Source organism: Lutra lutra, chromosome 15 (genome assembly GCF_902655055.1).
Source record: "Lutra lutra chromosome 15, mLutLut1.2, whole genome shotgun sequence".
Classification (NCBI taxonomy): Eukaryota; Metazoa; Chordata; class Mammalia; order Carnivora; family Mustelidae; genus Lutra; species Lutra lutra.
This window is the reverse complement of record NC_062292.1, coordinates 24,223,343-24,243,312: the sequence shown is the minus strand read 5'-3', so window position 1 is coordinate 24,243,312 and position 19,970 is coordinate 24,223,343. Positions and strand designations below refer to the sequence as shown.

The following is a 19,970-nucleotide window of genomic DNA, read 5'->3' as shown; positions in this document are numbered from 1 at the left end:
ATGACTTTACCTATTGGTTGAAAACCAGTATTAATTTTGAGAGAAGTTGGGTATAAATAGCAGTGATTTTCTTGAAATTAAATTTCTGAAATACAGACTTTAGAAACTATTCTGAAGAATTGTCACTTCAAGGGCAGACTTTTAGGCAAGTTTTCTTTCTTCCGTCAAGTGTGGATGTCAGCTTGAGTACTTTCACAATCTGTTTTTAACCCACTGTCATTTGCATGGTGAACACTTAACTGCTATTGGCCCATAGAGGTGTTTGTGGGTTTTTTGTCGCTTTTATTTCACTTCTTATTTTCTTTAAAATCATTTCCTGAAAACTTAGTACAGAGATGAAACCTACAGCAGGAAGCGAGATGATCTTCTGGAAATATTTACTTTTGCTGCACTCTGAAGATTATTTGCTTCAGGCAAGAAATTTTTGGGTGCTGCTGAAATTTTGGAGATCTGGGAAAATGGGGTAATAACATGACACCAGCTCTTAAGCAGCAACATCTGCTGTGGTTCAAAGCCACACAAAGAAAGCTGCTTAAGCAGTTGAATATTTTGGACTGCACGGACAAGTGTGGTTCGACTGCAAAGACTGCAGAGTAGAGGAAACTTAACATTTTAGAGAAGTTGTTAAAAAATGGAGTCGTGGAAGATGAGCATCTTTAAGAGACAGACATCACCTTGTCCTCCAAGCTATCGAAGATCTTTGTCAGAACCTGCTGATGCAAATTCAGAGATAGGAGCAAGCTTAAAGAGCTATCCTTGGCGTGGTCCAGTGAAAAGCAAGAGGAAGAAAAATGAACATGCTGCTTCCAGTCTAGGAAAGCCACTGGGTGCTTATCGGTGGCAAACACATCCCAGCTATAGGTGGAAAGGGGGCAAAAGGGAGAGGTTGGAGACTAATAAAAAAGACTTGGATGAACCTCAACAAAAGGTCCTGTCAAAGATGGTTGGCAATAAGGCTTCTTCCTCTGCTAACGAGGTCCTTGGAACATCAGCAGAGAAGCTGAACCTGGTCAACACCCGGTCGCTTCGGGTTCCGTTCACCAGATCTATTTCAGAGCCAGAACCCCGCTGCAATATCAGATTTGTTAGACCGTGGCCGACTTCAGGGAGGTCAGAGGAATCTGAGCAACAGGGATATTTCATCCGTGGCATTTTCTCTACTCTTTCCAATGGCTTCTCCAGGATGCTGAGTCTAAAAGGAGAATCAACCAATGAGTCAGTAAGAGAAGGTATATTGTGATGAATAAGGGGAGAAAAAAGGGATGGCTCAATTTTAATTACTATTGAAATTTTAATTGTTCTTTATAATAAGATAAACCCTTCTGTTTGTTCATTATAAAACAAATTTATTTAATTTGAATTTTTAACAAGTGATAAACATGACTTCAGAAATCCTCTTTCAATGAATAATAGTAAATAATAGTAATGAATAGATTTGGTTAAATTAAGGATTTTTTCTTTATATGTTAAATTCTTGAATTCTACTTCGGAGCCTGTATAAAAGGGTTTTGTTTTGTTTTGCTTTGTTTTTTAACCCTTATTTATCTCCATTGATATACTTTTGTAAGTTAAGTGAGATTTGGAGGAGAAATAATCAAATAATTCCCTCATGAGAAATTTGAGAATTAAACAGAATTTCTATTATTATCTTTTCATAAAAACTAACAAATATTATAAGAGAGAACTATTTAGAGCAGAATTGTATTGATAGCTTTTAATTGGTTGGAATTTGATTTGCTTCTGTCATAACGATACACAGTTTGAATACGGAGGTGAGATGCAAATTTTGAATTTGTTCAGATGACAACATCGAAGCTTGTATTTGATTCATATCAGACAAAAGAATCATCACTTTTTTAAAAACCTCATTTAGGACTTCTTTAAATTTAAAAATGTTTTATATTGATTTTAGCATTGTTAAATCCAAAAAATTAACTCTTAAAGTTTTATGTGATTGCCTTGAAAATGATTGACCTTATCTGCTGAACTATTTCAGTTCTGCTTTACGATCCATGTTTGTTTGTTTGTTTGTTGTTTTTGGAAACCTCAGCACTGAAACTCTGATAATATCTGCATCCAGCTCTTGCTATTAGAATACTTTAGCATATCTTTACTGTAAAGTTGACCACAATCATGAAAGTTTAAACTCTTTAGAAAATTATGGGAGTTGTTGAAGGATTTTGTTTTTGGAGTACAGTTTAGTTTCTTTTAAAATGAAGATGAAGAATGCTAAATGGTGACATATCAGTAAAAAATTAAGAGTTTTCCAAATTCAGTATTCCTCCTGAGCCTTGTCCTCCCTAGATTTTCTTTTGCTTAGTGCGTTTTAAAGGTACTATTAAGTTTATCTTTTTTCTTCTTACCCTTCGTTTATAAATAATTACCAAGAGTAAAATCTTATTGATGTGCCTGTATTAACATTATGTTGAAATTTTTGGAAGATTAGGTTGTTGGATTTCCTTGGATGCCAGTATGTGTGCTTCCTTGGCAGGTGATGGGATGATATCAAGGAGTATCAAAGGAAATTAAAAGTTTGAAATAAATTCTTAGGATCGGTGCCTCTCAATAGTTAATGTGTATGCATTTGATAAAACAAAGCTATAGGATTTTGGAGGTTTGGGTGGGTTTTTTGTTGTTGTTGTTGGTGGTTTTTTTTTGTTTGTTTGGTTGGTTTTTTGGTGTTCATAAAGATTTTGGGCTTTTGTAGTTAATTTTCAGTTTCTAGTAAATTTGCCGAGCTATTGACTGCCTAGTGTGTGTGATGTGCTCAAAGATTATGTCCCTACTTTTTATACATTTATGGTTTGCTTAAGGAGATACAAAATATTCTGCATTTATTACATTCCTAATATATTTCCTAATATTCTTTATCACTTATAATCATAGAATAATTACACATGTGGAAGCATAAAAGTTTAAGGTGCTATTAGAAGGGATTTCAAGTCAGTAATTAAATAACAGTACAAAGTATTCTTTCCAGTCGTATCAACAATTTTAATTAAACAAATACTATGATATCCCCTAAGTGCTTCACCAGTGAAGATTCAAGCTCTTAAGACTGAAATGTGCTATTTAATACAAAGACTGGAGCTTGTTCTTGTCCGGAGATCTCCTTTTCTCTGTGGGCAGTAGGTCGTACTCAGCAGAGAGTCCATGTCCATGCTTTTCTAACCTTCTGCAGGTGTGAATCTTCCTGCATTTCTCATTCCCCACAAGAGAAGGTATACAATTGGCCCAGGAGACCTGAATTCTACTTCCATTTATGCCAGTTATCATCTGCGAAGTTTCACCTCTGAATCTCTCTTTACACTTCGTGGAATAGTAATGCCTTCCTCACAAATGATAGACAAAATTCGAAAATGTTATGTACATTATAGTTTACATAACATCTATTCACAGATGACATGTGAATATAAAGTGTTCTCGTTAGAGTTGCTATTTATAGTATTATAGCAAGGTACGGAATATTAATCCATAGATGTCTTAAAGACTGTGTTAAGAAAATCAATATATTTCTTACTTTGAAACCTACGAGTGTTTGTTACTTTTTTTCCTCAATATGAACTGCGGATGCAAGAGGCATTAGGTAATGTAGTATGTATTTAAAATGTGTAAAACAGCCTTTGACACATAGCATTTGTTCAATATATATATTAGATCTTGTTTCTGTTAGGAAAATAAACTTACACTGATAGAGTTTAAAAAAAAAAAGCAGGAAGAAGAAATAGAATACCTGATTGTTGGGTGTTATAGGTAAAAAATGTAAGTAAATTGCAATGTTCTAGTCTTAAATTCTGTGTACCCAACCTTGTTCTGAGCAATGTGTATGTTCTGAGCATAAACAGATTTCTTGTTCCATAGCTGACCATAATTACCCTCATTCTTAAAGCAGTGAAATATATCATGGTCAGGGTCTCTAACCAATTTAAGAGGGAGAAGCTCAAAGGCTTCACTACTATTCCACATTCAACCCTCCAGTTGTGTAATATATATTAATTTATCTGATGTAGGTCAGAGAATATGTAGGTCAAATGATACAGTATAAAAAATATAACTTGCACTTTTTTTTAAAATGAGCACATGAATCCTTTTTTTTTTCTTTTTTAATTTATTTATTTGAGAGAGAGGCAGTGAGAGAGAGCATGAGTGAGGAGAAGGTCAGAGGGAGAAGCAGACTCCCCGTGGAGCTGGGAGCCCGATGCGGGACTCGATCCCGGCACTCCAGTGCCGGGATCATGACCTGAGCCGAAAGCAGTCGTCCAATCAACTGAGCCACCCAGGCGTCCCATAACTTGCACTTTTTATAGTTGAAAGTAATTCCAACTGCTTTGGGCCAGTGTCTAAACACTAAGTCAACATGTTTTCTTTTTTTTTTTCTTTTTTTTTTTTTTTTAAAGAGTGCCTTTTTTTTTTTATTAAGATTTTTTTTTTTTTTTTTTTTTTTTTTTTTTTTTTTTTATTTGACAGAGAGATCACAAGTAGACGGAGAGGCAGGCAGAGAGAGAGAGAGAGGGAAGCAGGCTTCTTGCTGAGCAGAGAGCCCGATGCGGGACTCGATCCCAGGACCCCGAGATCATGACCCGAGCTAAAGGCAGCGGCTTAACCCACTGACCCACCCAGGCGCCCTCAACATGTTTTCAATAGTGGAAGTAAATTGAAACACCAGTAAGAGAGGAGTAACCATAAACTCATCACAGCATATCAGATCAACAAAATATCATAGGGCTTACTAGTTGCCACTTACTAGCTATGTGAAACGGTAGAAAAAATTATGTAACTGTAAACATACATGGAATATAAACTCTAAGTTACTGGGAGGTAATTTCATTCCTAAATTATTTTTCTTCCTCTTTCAGTAGGTAGAGATAGGAATGAAAGCTTAAAAGAAAAAAAGAAAGTAGGAAAGGAAAGGAAATTAAATATACCCCATGTAGTTCTCTATTTCTGATTATAGTTTATGTCTGGTTAAACTGACATTATTTGTAATGTCATAGTAGTAAGAATATTGTCTTCCCAGTTTTATGTTTTATGTTTATGTTTTTAAAAACCCCTAACTTGGGAATTAGAAGACTATTTTTTCTAGATAACTTTGTTTTAATATGCTCATTCAATTTTTAAACAGATTTTTCATTAAAAATCCTACTGGAAGGGACTTTATACATTAATTCAACAACTGTAACATTGAGTCCTAAGACAGTGTTCTTAAGTGCTGGGAATATAGCACATTATTTTATTAAGTAACTAGCAGCTTCCTCATTTATTCTAGGAAATCAAATTAGAAAAAACAAAAGTACTGTGAGTTCATAAGATGTGCATTCATAAATAGTGGTGAGGATTAATTAGTATAAGAACTTAGATAGTACCTCAGATCTCTATAATTGGACCTGCTCTTTACTCTTCATTATAAATTAAAAGAGATGTCTGCAAAATACAGAGAAATATGTTCCTTTCTGCCATTTCTCATAAGAATCACTGTATTTCAGGGATGTCTGGGTGGCTCAGTCTGTTAAGGATCTGCCTTTGGCTCAGGTCACAATCCCAGAGTCCTGGGATCGAGTCTTGCATTGGGTGCCTTGCTCAATGGGTAGCCTACTTCTCCTGCCTGCCTCTTCCCCTGCTTGTGCGTGTTCTGTCTCTGACAAATAAATAAAATCTTAAAAAAAAAAAAAGAATCACTGCATTTCAGTGATTTAGTGTAACACCTACTTAGCTAGGGTATTAGCTATTAATATTTGCTGTTAATTAGCTATTAATATTAGCTATTTGTATTACAGTATTAATATTTGCATTTTGTATATTAATATGTACCAAATTATTCTTTTCTACATGACTTCAGCATATGTTTAAGATATTCTGAGAGTCTCTGTTTAAAAATTTTTCCTGGAATTCCTGGAATAAAAATAAAAATTATTTTTATTAACATATAATGTATTATTTGCCCCAGGGGTACAGGTCTGTAAATCATCAGGATTACACATTTCACAGCACTCACCATAGCACATACCCTCCCCAATGTCCATAACCCAATGGAATTTCTCTTATTTCACAGATTTTTCCATTTCTGTAAGCAATAACATTTCCCCCCCATAAAATCAAATAAACTTTTCTCAATTTTAAAAGTAAAAAATCATTGTATAAATTTTTTCAGAGAAAAATATAAGGAAGACCATTAAAACCATTCACAATCCTTAGTAACAAACTAACGATTTTAATTTTAATTAAGTAATTAAAATTTCTTTTTTTTTTTTTGAAAGATTTTATTTATTTATTTGACAGAGAGAGATCACAAGTAGACGGAGAGGCAGGCAGAGAGAGAGAGAGAGAGGGAAGCAGGCTCCCTGCTGAGCAGAGAGCCCGATGCGGGACTCGATCCCAGGACCCTGAGATCATGACCTGAGCCGAAGGCAGCGGCTTAACCCACTGAGCCACCCAGGCGCCCCAAGTAATTAAAATTTCTAATTTTATTTTCAGGTACCAAGCAGGTTTGTGATTGTAATATACTGCTTAGTCCTTATTTTGGAGTTAGATCTGAGGTTAAATTCTGACTCTTCCTCTTTTTAGCTGTGAGGTAGACATAACTTACCTAATTCTATTTTTTTTTAATAAAAAAAAATAGAACTGTCCCTAAGAAATGTTTCAATCTTAATTATACATTTATAAATCATTTCTCTCTGTCTCTCTCTTTTTTTCTTTAAAGATTTATTTGTTTATTTGAGAGAGAGAGCATAAGAGAGCAGGTAGGGAGGGAGAGAGAAAAATCTCAAGCAGATTCCCCATTGAGCATGGAGCCCGAAGTGGGGTTTGATCTCATGACGCAGAGATAATGACTCAAGCCGAAATCAGGTCAGATTGGAATGACCCACCAGATGGCCCAGTCATTTCTTTCTTTCCTCCTCCTCCTTCTTCTTCTTCTTTTTTTTTTAAAGATTTTATTTTTAAGTTATCTCTGCACCCAATGTGGAATTCGATCGAATAACCCACAAGATCAGGAGTTGCATACTCTATCAACTGAGCCAGCCAAACACCCCTATAAATAATTTCTTAAGATAACCAGTTTTGTCTAAGTGATATTCACTAAATGTGTTCTCAGTTCTGAGAGTACTTTATCTTAGCTTTTTATTTACTAACTGGTTAGTTAGTAGAAGAACTATTGCAATTTTTATTTACAACATGTAGACTTCCCACCCAAGAGCTGTATGTGTGTATGTACACTTCCATTTGTTCATGACTTCTTTAACTTTTCCATCAGGATTTTGAAAATGTTTTTAATAAAAGAAAAAATAAACCATCACGTATATTTTTTTTTTAAAGATTTTATTTATTTATTTATTTGACAGAGAGAGATCACAAGCAGGCAGAGAGGCAAGCAGAGAGAGAGGAGGAAGCAGGCTCCCCGCTGAGCAGAGAGCCCGATGCGGGGCTCGATCCCAGGACTCTGAGATCATGACCCGAGCCGAAGGCAGCGGCTTAACCCACTGAGCCACCCAGGCGCCCCACCATCACGTATTTTATACTTGTGATTGAGCTCTGTTTTTATTGCATACTTTATAGTTAATTTTAAAGACAATAATATAGTATGTTGATTTTTATACTGAAAAAAAGCTCTAGTTTATTACTGATTATTTATCTGATATTTAAAATCAGTATTCCTTATTTTAGAAGCAGAATATTTTAGGGGAAAGAAGAACAGTCTTTGGAGACATGAAGACCTGTTTCCAAACTCTTTGTATGTCATCAGTTATAGTACTACAATAAATATCAATAAAAAATATTGGCTCAGGTCATGATCTCACTTCTCTTATCAAAAAAATATTGCCATTACTGTAGCAGTGCAAATAAGTAGGCAAATGAATGAGTTAGTTCATTTAAAAATCAGACCCATAAGAACTATGGGTGGGAATGAAGAACGATAATTAAAACAATTAAAAATATTTTTAGAGGGACGCCTGGGTGGCTCAGTGGGTTAAGCCACTGCCTTCGGCTCAGGTCATGATCCCAGGGTCCTGGGATCGAGCCCCACATCGGGCTCCTTGCTCGGCAGGGAGCCTGCTTCTCTCGCTCCCTCTGCCTGCCTCTCTGCCTGCTTGTGTGTACTCGCTTGCTCTCTCTCTCTCTCTCTCTCTGGCAAATAAATAAAATCTTTAAAAAAAATTTTTTTTTTTAGATTCTGGCTCTGCCACTCATTCGTAATGTGACCTTGGGCAAATTACTTTGTCTCTCAGAGCCTCCATTTCCTCATTTGGAAGAGGAAGTAATATATACTTTGTAGTTTATTGTGAGGATTAAATGGAATGGGCTATGTAAAGTCTATAGCCCAGTGCTTGTCAAGTAGTAGAGTTCAATGGAAGTTAATGCCCAGTGATGTACTGGAGCCAGCATGCAGAAGCCAGTCTATTAATGTGTATCTGTTCTCAATTACCATGTAGTGACATTGCATTGATACCTTCAAATTAACCATGGTAGGGCTATTAATACCTCAGAAATGTTTGCAAATCAAAAGGTGGTGATGGTTGTGTTTCAGAAGCGGTAGCTGTTAAATTTTTAGCAACATACCTCTGGTAACATCTATTATTATTTAAATCTTTAGAGTTAATAACCAGTATTACAGAAAATAGGATTTTAACTCTAGATTTAAATATATTTCTCACATTAAGAAATTTTGTATTTGATATTTTAGAGTATCATTCAAAGTTGAATACTGAGTTGTATTAAATTGTCATCTGTTGAGATGTATTTTTTTTTAAATCATTCTTTTTCCTATTATTTTACTAGCATTGAAATCTCTGGGATAACCTATTTATGGTGGACGATTATTTTAAGGGGTTTTTTGCTGAGGTGTGCTAGCACTTTTTGTTAGGATCATTTTTTGTTTAGTTTTGTTTTGGTAAATCACCTGTAACTCAGATTACACAGTAATATTTTTTGGATCCTATTATCAAGTGATTTTGAGGTCAAAACTGTGTATTGCTTTTTTAGCCCTTTGAATAAAATGTAATCCTCTTCTAAATTTTAGAATATTAATAACGCTTTAGAAATTATCTCTAGTGGGGGCACCTGGATAGTTCAGTCAGTTGAACCTCTGGCTCTTGATCCCAGCTCAGGTCTTGATCATAGGATAGTGAGTTCAGACCCCATGTTAGGCTCTGCGCTGGGCTTGGAGCCTACTAGGAAAAAAAAAAAGAAATTATCTCTAGTGAATTCATTTATGGTGCTTTTATTAATTTAACAATTTTACTTCAAAATGACTTAAATTTTTGCAGTCACTATTATTGATAACTTTTTCTGCTTGTTTCATTTTGGTACTTTATGTTTTTAAAATTATTTTCACCTGGATTTTTAGTTCATTAATATGTACTAAGTAAAATTACCTTCCAATGCTAACAAAACGAGTAATTATTTTTGCCTCATACTTAAGTAAATCCAGTAAATCCAACTAACATAAAAATTCAGCTAATTATTAGGCATAATTGATTAAAAAAAAACCCTTTTATTTTTAGTTTACTTCCCTCATTGAATTTGTACCAAAGGTTCCAATGAAGATGTTCTTTGTTCTTTTTTCTTTTTTTAAAGATTTTATTTATTTATTTGACAGACAGAGATCATAAGTAGGCAGAGAGGCAGCCAGAGAGAGAGGAGGAAGCAGGCTCCCCATGGAGCAGAGAGCCGGATGTGGGGCTCGATTCCAGGATCCGGAGATCATGACCTGAGCCAAAGGCAGAGGCTTTAACCCACTGAGCTACCCAGGCGCCCCCAACGAAGATATTCTTGAAAGTAAAATTTTCTTTTTCTTTTTGTGTCATTCTTAAATGATCAGATTTCACTCTTTCCATGTGGTTTTGCAATTTCTGAGCAATCTGACAAATAAAATGGAAAAAATATGTGCTTTATGTGCGAAGACTTTCCTTAACAAATAACTGGCTAGCGTGACTTTTTTTTTTTTTTTTTTTTTGGCTAAAATAAAGTTATTTAACTTACATTCACCAAGTCATTAAGTTGAGAAATAAATGTATAAGAGAGAGCCCAGTATCCTAAGTAATAAAATTTCTTAGATTACTTATTTATCTGAAATGTCCTAGTCCATTTCCTAAAAAAGATTATTTAGCTCTTATCCCATGTTCTGGCTGCCAGTATCTCTTTTCAAAATGCTGAATTTCTGGAAATTTGAGTTGTTGAGCCTTTCATTACCAAACCCTGAGATAATCAGAAGACATTCTTTGCTGAGATACTAGGTGCATACTCTCTATGTATGAGATACATAGGTTAAGTGTGGTCTGTGGTAGTTAATGGTGACATCAGCCATAGAGTAGTTTTTCTAGACTATTCCTAATAATCTTGAGTGCTGAGCCACCTCTAACCTAGGATAGAATTTATTTCGTCATAGGCAAGTAATCTGGTGGTTCACGTGATGCCATAAATTTGTACCTGTCTCTCAGAGTTAGAATTTGCTATTATTCTCAGTTTCCAAAATCAGAGAAATTCTAATGTTAGGGCCTAGGCTAAAAACTAGTAGAATTTTTGATTAACCATTCTAAAACTTGTCTTCTCATCCAAGAAATTTTTTTTTTTTAAAGATTTTATTTATTTATTTGACAGAGAGAGATCACAAGTAGACAGAGAGGCAGGCAGAGAGAGAGAGAGAGAGAGAGAGGGAAGCAGGCTCCCTGCTGAGCAAAGAGCCCGATGCGGGACTCAATCCCAGGACCCTGAGATCATGACCTGAGCCGAAGGCAGCGGCTTAACCCACTGAGCCACCCAGGTGTCCCCCAAGAAATATTTTTTGATGTATGTTGCAACTGGGTCATTTTTTTACTCTTTAGGCCTTTAAAAATGAATAGTTCCTTGGTTTTCTAGTAGTCTTAAGAAGCAAAAAACAAAACAATAATAACAAAACAGAAAGGATTCAGTTTTGGTTTTAAATGTTATCATTAATAATTTATTTCACTGGCTGAAAACTTATGGTGTGATTTATACCAAACAGTAGTTACCTCTGGTATTTACCTTAGAGCAAAAATTTCTTAATGTAACTGGATCTGGATCTTTAGTGTTAATGCCCCCCCTTTTCCCCTTCATCACCAGCAACTAAGGGTGATACAGAATGAATGTAGCCCATCATCCATGTTCTCGTTGTTTTCAACATGGCGAGGAGGCAGATATGTAAAAGATAATGCAATCTCTGACAACATGTCATTTGAAATAGGTTTGGATTAATAAAAATCTCCCAAGTTAAGGAAAGGAATTAGGGGTATTCTTCACAGGGAACAATGTGAGTGTCAGGAGTACATTAGGGAATGGTGAGAAGTTCACAAAGTGAAAAACATAAAGAGTGGGCATGTGAGTAAATGGGACTACAAAGGAAAGTGAGTGAGTGTTGGAAGAGTTCTATGCTGAATGTCAAGCCAAGGCTTTTGGATTTCAAAGGTAACAGATTTTTAAAGTAGGAGGTAAGTTTCATTATTTTGGAGGACAACTTCATGTTAGCATGGATGATGGACTGATGATGATACAATTAAATTGCGTCATAGTTTAAGACATAATAAAAGCCTAAATTAAGTCTCAATAAATGAGGGTAGATTCCAGTAAAATGGCATTTCTGAGGTAGATGGATAGAATTTCTAGAATAATGCAGTAGGCAAATAGGGATCAATAATAACAGTTTATAGATTTAGAACATGGTGACATTTTTAACTGAATTTGAGAATAAAGAAATAGAGCATGTTCAAAGGGGGAGGCAGTGGACACATGTTTAGTAATTTCTATATGCTTGGTCTTTCAACCTGAGTACTTTATATGCACTTATCTGATTTATTCCTCTGAATAATCTTGTGACGTAGTTGGAAGAATTCTCCTTTTAAAAGTAAGGAATTAGAGAATCAGGAAGGTTCCATTACATCTCTAAGACTGCCCAGCTAGTTAAGTGGTGGGTCCCATGTTTCTTCTGACTTCAGGCCCCTGTTCTTAACCTCTCCATTTTTGTGGCCTTCTGAGCATATGATGTGTGAGACATTTTCAGGAACCTGGGAGCATCTGCCAATTGAGCACTAAGAAATAATGGGGCTGCAGTTCAGCAGCAGAGATCAGTTTCCATATGAAGATTTACATTTGGGAATTATGAACACATGGATGGTGAAGCCACAGGAGTGGATGAATTCACTCAGGCAGGGGGTGTGGGGTTAGTGAGTGTCAAGGCTTAGCACCCTGACCTTGGCACATCTGGCCATCTTATTTGAGGCGAACCAGGGTCTATCATCAGAGGCACTCAACTTTTATGATATAGATCAGGAGTTTACCCACGGTGGTGGCAGGCTTACAATTCTTCCTTTTATACACACACCTTATTTATTTTTATTTAACAGCTTTATTGAGATATAATTTACATACCACACAATTTATTCAAAGTATACAACTCAACGTTCAAGTTGTGGTAACATATACATACCATAAAATTTACCATTTCAATCTTTTCAAGTGTAGAGTTTCAGTAGAATTAAGTACATTCACATTTCTGTACAACCATCACTACCATCCATCTCTGAGTATTTCATCTTCCCTAACTCAAATTCTGTTCCCATTAACAGTAACACCCCTTTCTTCTCTCTCCCCAGCCCCTGGTAACCAGTGTACTTTCTGTCTCTAAGAATTTGACTACTCTCGGTATCTCGTTTATGTGGAATCACGGTGTTTTCACTTTTGTACCGTTTAATTTTGTTTAGTATATTCAAAGAGTTGTGTAACCACACTGCAATAAATTTTATAAAATGAAAAAGAAACTATTTATTAGCAGTGACTTTCCAATTGCCCAATGCCCTGCCCTGACCATAGGTAACCACTAATGTACTTTCTGTCTCTATAGATGTGTCTGTAGATTTCATATAATGGAATCCTATAATATGTGGGCTTTTGTGTGTTGCCTCTTATTAGTATAATGTTTTCAGGGTTCACCTATTTTATAGCATCTGTCAGTATTTTTTTTTTAAAATACGATTTTACTTATTTGTTTGACAGAGACACAGTGAGAGAGGGAACACAAGCAGGGGGAGTGGGAGAGGGAGAAGCAGACTTCCCATCATTGAGCAGGGAGCTCCATGTGGGGCTCAATCCCAGGACCCTGGGACCATGACCTGAGCTGAAGGCAGACACTTAACGACTGAGCCACCCAGGCGCCCCTGTACTGCATTTCCTTTTATGGCTAAATAATATTCTATTATATGGATATAGCACATTGTGTTTATATATTCTCATCAGTTGGTAGACATGGGCTTATTTTACTTTTTGGCTGTTATGAATTATACTGCTATGAACATTCATAAACAAGTTTTTACATGGGCCTATGTTTCATTTCTCTTGGGTATTTACCCTTGTATTTCGTAAAGGATCTATCCTGCATCCAAAATGAGGATGTGGTGTTTTGAGACTTTTAATTATATTCAGTTTTTCATTTGTTTTCTAAATATGTTAGTCTTGCTATTTGATTTGTGTTTCATATCTATGTGTTCATTTAACAAATGTGTAAAGTACAAGATTTTAGTCTTCATTGGAATACTTTGAGTAATTAACAATTTCCCACACCTGTGTTTTTAGTTCATTGTGATATAGTGTTCCCACTGATAGCTTGATTAATGAACATGGTGGTTTGTCTTCATTGCCAGGGTGATTGTCATATTTTTATCTGCCTGAGGCAGTTTTTAGTCAATTTCTCACGCTCAGGGCTGGTATATCTTTGTGAGGAAGCAAAGAGAAGAGTAAGATGAGTAATGACTCTGAATCTATGATTATGAAACCTTATCCATATGAGTATACAGGTTCTTAGTGACTGAGCTTGAGTCAGTAAACCACAGGCATTTTTTCCTGCCATTCTCATGTGGATTTTCTCATTGAGATATCTTTAGTTTGTCTCTTAGTTTCCAATATATGGATTTGATGATGATTATTTATTCTCTTGCTTTTACAAAACAAATCCTGTGTTCGGTCCATTTTTTAAAGATACTGCCACTAAAATGTCAAAATAGTTTGAGGCTTTAAGGGATACCAAAATAATTTTAACTAAGCACAGTATATAACCATAACCTTGGCCAAAATAAAGGGTATTTTGAATGCTATGTGTGTGGTTTGTTGTTCTGAAGAAAAGTGGTATCTGGTGGTTAGAACATATGAGTTGCTGTCAGCATTTGTGGGTTTATTCCCAGATCTAAGCTTTTTTTTTTTTTTTAAAAGAAGGCATAGCCCATGTCTGGTAGATGTTTAATACAGTGTTTTATCTACTATAGATGTACAGTACATACTAGTGATGATTTTATGCCACTGGCAGAATAATATACAGCAAATTGCTGACAATAAAATAATAATCACTGGTCATGGGTATTTAGTGATTCCATTCTTCAAACTTTCTTTGAGAAAGGCATGATTAACATTCCCAAGTAGTAGTGATGGTATTTTAAGCAACTTATAATGAATATTTTTTATTCAAAGTATTTAGACATTGCTCTCTATCTAAGGGACTACTGAAAACTCTTACCTTATGGAACTTGTCCATTTCACAGTAGAACTTGCCAGAATCTTAAGAGTAAGGAACATTTTTAAGATTGTGTGATGATTCTAATGTGTGAAGACTAGGCATTAGTATTCTAGTATTAATGTTTTATTCACCTCCATCCTCTTGATAGCATCCTAAACCAGGAGTTTTAAACAATAAGCCTTCTTGTAATATTACTGGTCCTTGAGTTGGATGGAGGTGTTCTGCCTTGAAAATAAGGTAACAAAGGTCCCTTTCTCGTTTATTAAAAACAGAGCGATGGCATTTTTAAAAGTTATTTTCAATTTAAAAATTTTAAAATATTTCTTAACATTTTGGTAACTGGCTATGTCTATAATAAAATATAAAGTATTTAAATGAATTCAAATTTATAGATTTGATTATTTTTATATTTAAAAGTAACTTGTTGAGTTGCCTTTTAGCCTATGAATTAACTTTAGGGCATAGCTTTTTTGTTTTCTTCTTCTTCCAAGTTTTTATTCAAATTCTAGTTAACATACAGTGTAAGACTAGTTTCACGTGTTGCATTTAGTGATTCCTTACTTACATACACATTCAGTGCTCATCCCAACATGTAGGACATGGCTTTTCTTTTCTTTTCTTTTTTTTTTTTAAAGATTTTTTTTAAATTTGTTTGACAGACAGATCACAAGTAGGCAGAGAGGCAGGCAGAGAGAGACAGGAGGAGGAGGAGGCAGGCTCCCCGCCGAGCAGAGAGCCCGACGCGGGACTCGATCCCAGGACCCTGAGATCACGACCCGAGCCGAAGGCAGAGGCCTCAACCACTGAGCCACCCAGGCGCCCAGGACATGGCTTTTCAAACAGTGTTTTATGAATACCTGTTGTCCACAGTGAACAGGGGTTGGTTGCTAGTAGAAATCATGATTGTTTGCTGGTTTATTAATCCTCTCTAGTCTTTACTCCAATTTATTGGATTGACAGTTATGCTTCAGATATTGCTATTAGTCTCTAACTTGAAATTGTATTCCTTTGAATAAAGCTTTCCTGTTCCTGTCCTCTATTGAATTCTAAATGTATCATTTTGTTCAGCCAAAAGGAACTTAATATTTTCTTCTGAATCCCATGTCTTTTGAAGCCTAGGGTTCATTACATTTTTTTTAAATAATGAGGAATGTTCATTGAAACCCTATTAATAGGACCATTTTTGTTATTTTTAGTCAGTATTCTTTGTCAGCATTAGATTACTTTAAATATTAGATGCAAAAGGACCTTTTATCCAAGAGTAAATAGTATTGGAAAAATACCACTTAAAATAAATAATTTAAAGCAGTTGCCAGAATTTCATACTAAATAATGTATATGTGTGTATATGGCAGGGGGAGGAGGTAGTGGATATTGGAGAATTTATCTTGAAAAAGTATGAAGTGGGAATTTATTGAAATTTTTTATTTTAAACAAAATTTGGGTTATAACTGCAATTACAACTATGCACTCATTATTAAAATCAAGAACTAGAAGTGGAATTTTATTTGGAATGTTTTTTCTGAACAAAAGTGTGTGCGATTGCAGTATGACAACCTTCTTCCCATTTTACTTTCTCTGTGCAATTATTTTATTACTATATATATATGTGTGTGTGTGATTATGTGTATATATAACAAAATCTTTAGAAGAATCTATTCTTTCTCTTTTTTAAAATTTGTACCTTTTTCACTAATTGGAAAACTAGGCCCTTATGCTATATTCTGTTGCGGCATTGTTTTAATTTAACAACACAGTTTAAAAATAAAAGTGTAAGAGATAAAGCACCAGGTAGATTTCTGGGGGAAAGAATAATAGTTTATAAAAAATGAAATAGGATGAAGTTATGAATGTATCTGAATATTTAGATTTTGATAATCATGCTTCCTTGTGGAGTTCTATATTTTTAGTATGTATATATCCTAAGTGAATATTATTAATGTAAATTGTGTCAGCCCTTGGGGTAAAATGAAGAGTGCTGAGTAACTATATTAAAGGATGAAATGCTCTCTGTAGGTATCAAGCGATCTCCAAGCTACGTTACAAAATAACAAAAGAACTGCATATTTGGGGGTTCTTTGTAGTTTTTAGACCCTTTCACATGTGTTATTTGATAAAGTGTACATTGTGGAGAAAGTAATAAGTTTATTTTGTGGGGAGAAACAATTTGTATGTGGGGATAAATGTATTTCCTGAAGGAAGCTCTTTCCCCTTTAAGGCAGCTTTAGATTTAGAAATGAGAAATGGGAGGGGCGCCTGGGTGGCTCAGTGGGTTAAGCCTCTGCCTTCGGCTCAGGTCATGATCTCAGGGTGCTGGGATCGAGCCCCATATCGGGCTCTCTGCTCAGCAGGGAGCCTGCTTGCCTTCCTCTCTCTCTGCCTACCTGTGATCTCTGTCAAATGAATAAATAAAATCTTAAAAAAAAAAAAAGAAATGAGAAATGGAAGACCTTGTGAGTTTGATATCTTCTTCCAATCTATAATCTCTATTCTTCTATCTTTAATTTAACTAGAATAAGTTGAGCTTTGACCATGGGTAAGATTCAGTAATTTTACTGAATACCTTCCCTTCCTTTCTCAGAGATAGACCAAAGATTACAATGGGAAAGTTATCAAAGGGTGGCAAGCAACCTACCAAGATCAGTGCAGTATCTTGGGTGAATTTACTTAATCTTCATTTGACTAACTGTTAAATGCAGATGATAATAGTACAGATGGATTTTACCTCCCTCCCTAAACACATGTGCATATGCAGAGAAGGTACATGGAGAGGCTGTAGTTGGACTGCTTAGTCTGTAAAGTTCTTTCCAAATGAAAATTCTGTGTTTTCTTGCTATGTGTTTACCTTGAACTCTCTCCTCAATTCGGTGGGTCACTCACTCAGGGAGCACTATCCAGAGCACCAGGATAGAGAACTGACTTATTTCAACCGTAGGTTTGTTTCTTGATTTGTTCACAGTGGTTTTGAGTGTATTACTTTGTATAGTTTTCTTAGTGATTGCTCAAGAGCTGTTACAATATTCATATGTGACATCACACTTTATTGGTTTCAACATTTTACCACTTTGAGTGAAGTATGGAAATCTTTTCTTACACCTAGGTCCTTTACCCTTCCCACTTTAAAATATCATTGTCTTGAGTATAAGATGGTATTGTAATTTTTGCTTTAATAAAAAAATATTTATAAGGCTCATGAGAAGGATAGACTATGTCCTCATATTTCTGCTTTTTCCATGATTTTTTTCTTCTTTTATGATTCTCTAAAATTGTTCTTTTTGTCATTTTTTTTCTGTTAGAAGAACTCCTCTTTGTCATTCTCTAAGGGTACCTCTGTTAGTAAAAAATTGCTTTAGTTTTCCTTCATCTGAGAATATTTTTATTCCCCCTTCATTTCTGAAGGATAGTTTCACCAGGTACAGAATTTGCAGTTGACAGTTTTTTTTTTCTTTCTTTCAGTACTTGAAAAATGTCTCACTTCTGTCAGGCCTTGGTGGTTTCAGATGAGAAATCCTTTGGAATTTGAATTGGTTTCCTCTGTTTGCTTTCAAGATGTATTCATTGTCTGATTCTCAGAAGTTTAATTATGATATGTCTTACCTTGGATTTCTTTGGATCTGTCCTGTCTATGTTTGCTCAGCTCCTCGATGGGTAGGCTTATGTCTTTTGCTAACCCTTCTGGGAGGACTCCAGCCATGATTTTTTCAAATACCCTTTTATTCCTATTCTATTTCTTCTCTCCTAGGCCTCCAGTCATATGGATGTTTGATCTTTTAATATTGTCCTGCGGGTCTTTGTTCTTCTGAAATCTATTATTTTTTTCAGTCTATTTTATCTGTATAGCTCATATTTAGTAAATTCTGTTGATCTGCCCTCAAGTTTGCCAAATCTGTCTTCTGTCATCACCATTCTACTGTTCTGCTGTTCCAGTGAGCTTTTTATCAGTGTTATTTTATTTTCAGTTCTATGATTTATTTATGGTTCTTTTTTGTAACTTCTCTTTCTTTGTTGTGATTTCTTAATTTGTTCCAAGAGAATTTCCAATGGATCGTGAAGCACTTTATGATGACTTCTTTGAATTCCTTCTCAATTTAAACATCTGATTCATCTCAGTTGATTGTCACATTCAAGTTGTAATATTCCTGTTTTCTGGTATAATATGGAATTTTTTTTATTGAATCTTGAATATTTAGCTATTATGTTAGGAAACTCTGGGTCCTATTAAATCTTTTATTAAAAATTTTTTTAAAATTTAAAAAAAAAAAAAAAAGTCTTTTATTTTGGCAGGTAGTCACCTATTTAGGTTACATGCAGCTATAGGCTTACTGTTAAAGGATATGATCCATTGCAATACTGTTTGGTCTCCTTGGTTTATCTGGGCCTCCTCATAGACCCTGCTGGTGTTAGGTGAGGGACTGAAAAGAGCTTCCCCAGAATAAGCTATCTTTGCCTTTTCTCCAGCCCCTGGGGACAGAGAGGCTTCCTAGGCTGGGGCTGCTGTGGCAGGATTCCACTGCCTATAGGAGACAGAGAACAGTTCCCAGACTGGGCTTGTGTTGTGGTGGGACATTCTCTCCACTTAGCTACCTACTGGGTCTCATTGGGGAAGGGAGTGTTTCTCTTGACTGCTCAGTTTGCTCTCCCTATCAGTATGTCCTCCCCAGTGCTGGTAGGCTTACCTAATGTTGTCAAAAGGAATGAGCCTATGTAGGCTGCTTTCTGTTGCTAGGTTTGGGGCAAGTCCTGGGTCACCTTCTCTTGAAGAGGGGTTATGAGATGTCCTGCCACTGTGTTTGTCCAGTCCGAGGGCCCTCAGCATGTCAGACTTATTTCTATTTTCAGAATTCTTCTTCTTCTTCTTCTTCTTCTTCTTTTTTTTTTTTTTAAGATTTTAAAATTTTATTTATTCGGCAGAGAGAGAGCAAGCACACAAGCAGGGGGAGCAGTAGAGGGAGATGCAGGCTCCCTGCTGAGCAAGGAGCCTGATGTGGCCCTTGATTCCAGGACCCTGGGATCATGACTTGAGCCAAAAGAAGATGCTTAACTGACTAAGCCTCCCAAGCGCCCCTCTATTTTCAGAGTTCTGTGGCTACCTTTTGAAATTTCAAAGTTTATAGTGATAATTATTAGGAAGTAGTAGGAAGAATTGAGTCTACACCGTGTTGTCTGGCCCAAGACTCTTTCTTAATCGTTTCTCATATTTTCTTTAGAGAGACTACGTTGCTGTCATCCATATAAATTTTCTGCAGTTGTTAAATGATACAGCTCTTCTATATTCTTACTTACCATAGCTTTTACATGGGATCTGAGCTCTTTCCCAACATGGATCTCACTAGCTTTTTGAAATTCTGTCTCATTTGGAAGACTAACAATGTAGTTGTTCAGTTATTTTGCACTCATCAGTATTCAGCAATGAACAACAATGAGTTCAAGTGGGGATTGATTTTTGTAAGGGGTCAGT

The 19,970-nt window shown here is 35.7% G+C and overlaps 2 protein-coding genes across 2 annotated transcripts in view; both read left to right on the top strand.

Annotated features, from left to right (window-relative positions):
* RASAL2 (RAS protein activator like 2) overlaps positions 1 to 19,970 on the top strand; it is a 359,939-nt gene that overhangs the window by 115,267 nt on the left and 224,702 nt on the right.
* On the top strand, positions 274 to 4,031 carry LOC125085424 (uncharacterized). The gene is made up of 2 exons (XM_047703676.1): positions 274 to 1,229; positions 3,182 to 4,031. The coding sequence occupies exons 1-2, from the start codon at positions 632 to 634 to the stop codon at positions 3,451 to 3,453; spliced, it is 870 nt and encodes a 289-aa protein (XP_047559632.1). The 5' UTR covers positions 274 to 631; the 3' UTR covers positions 3,454 to 4,031.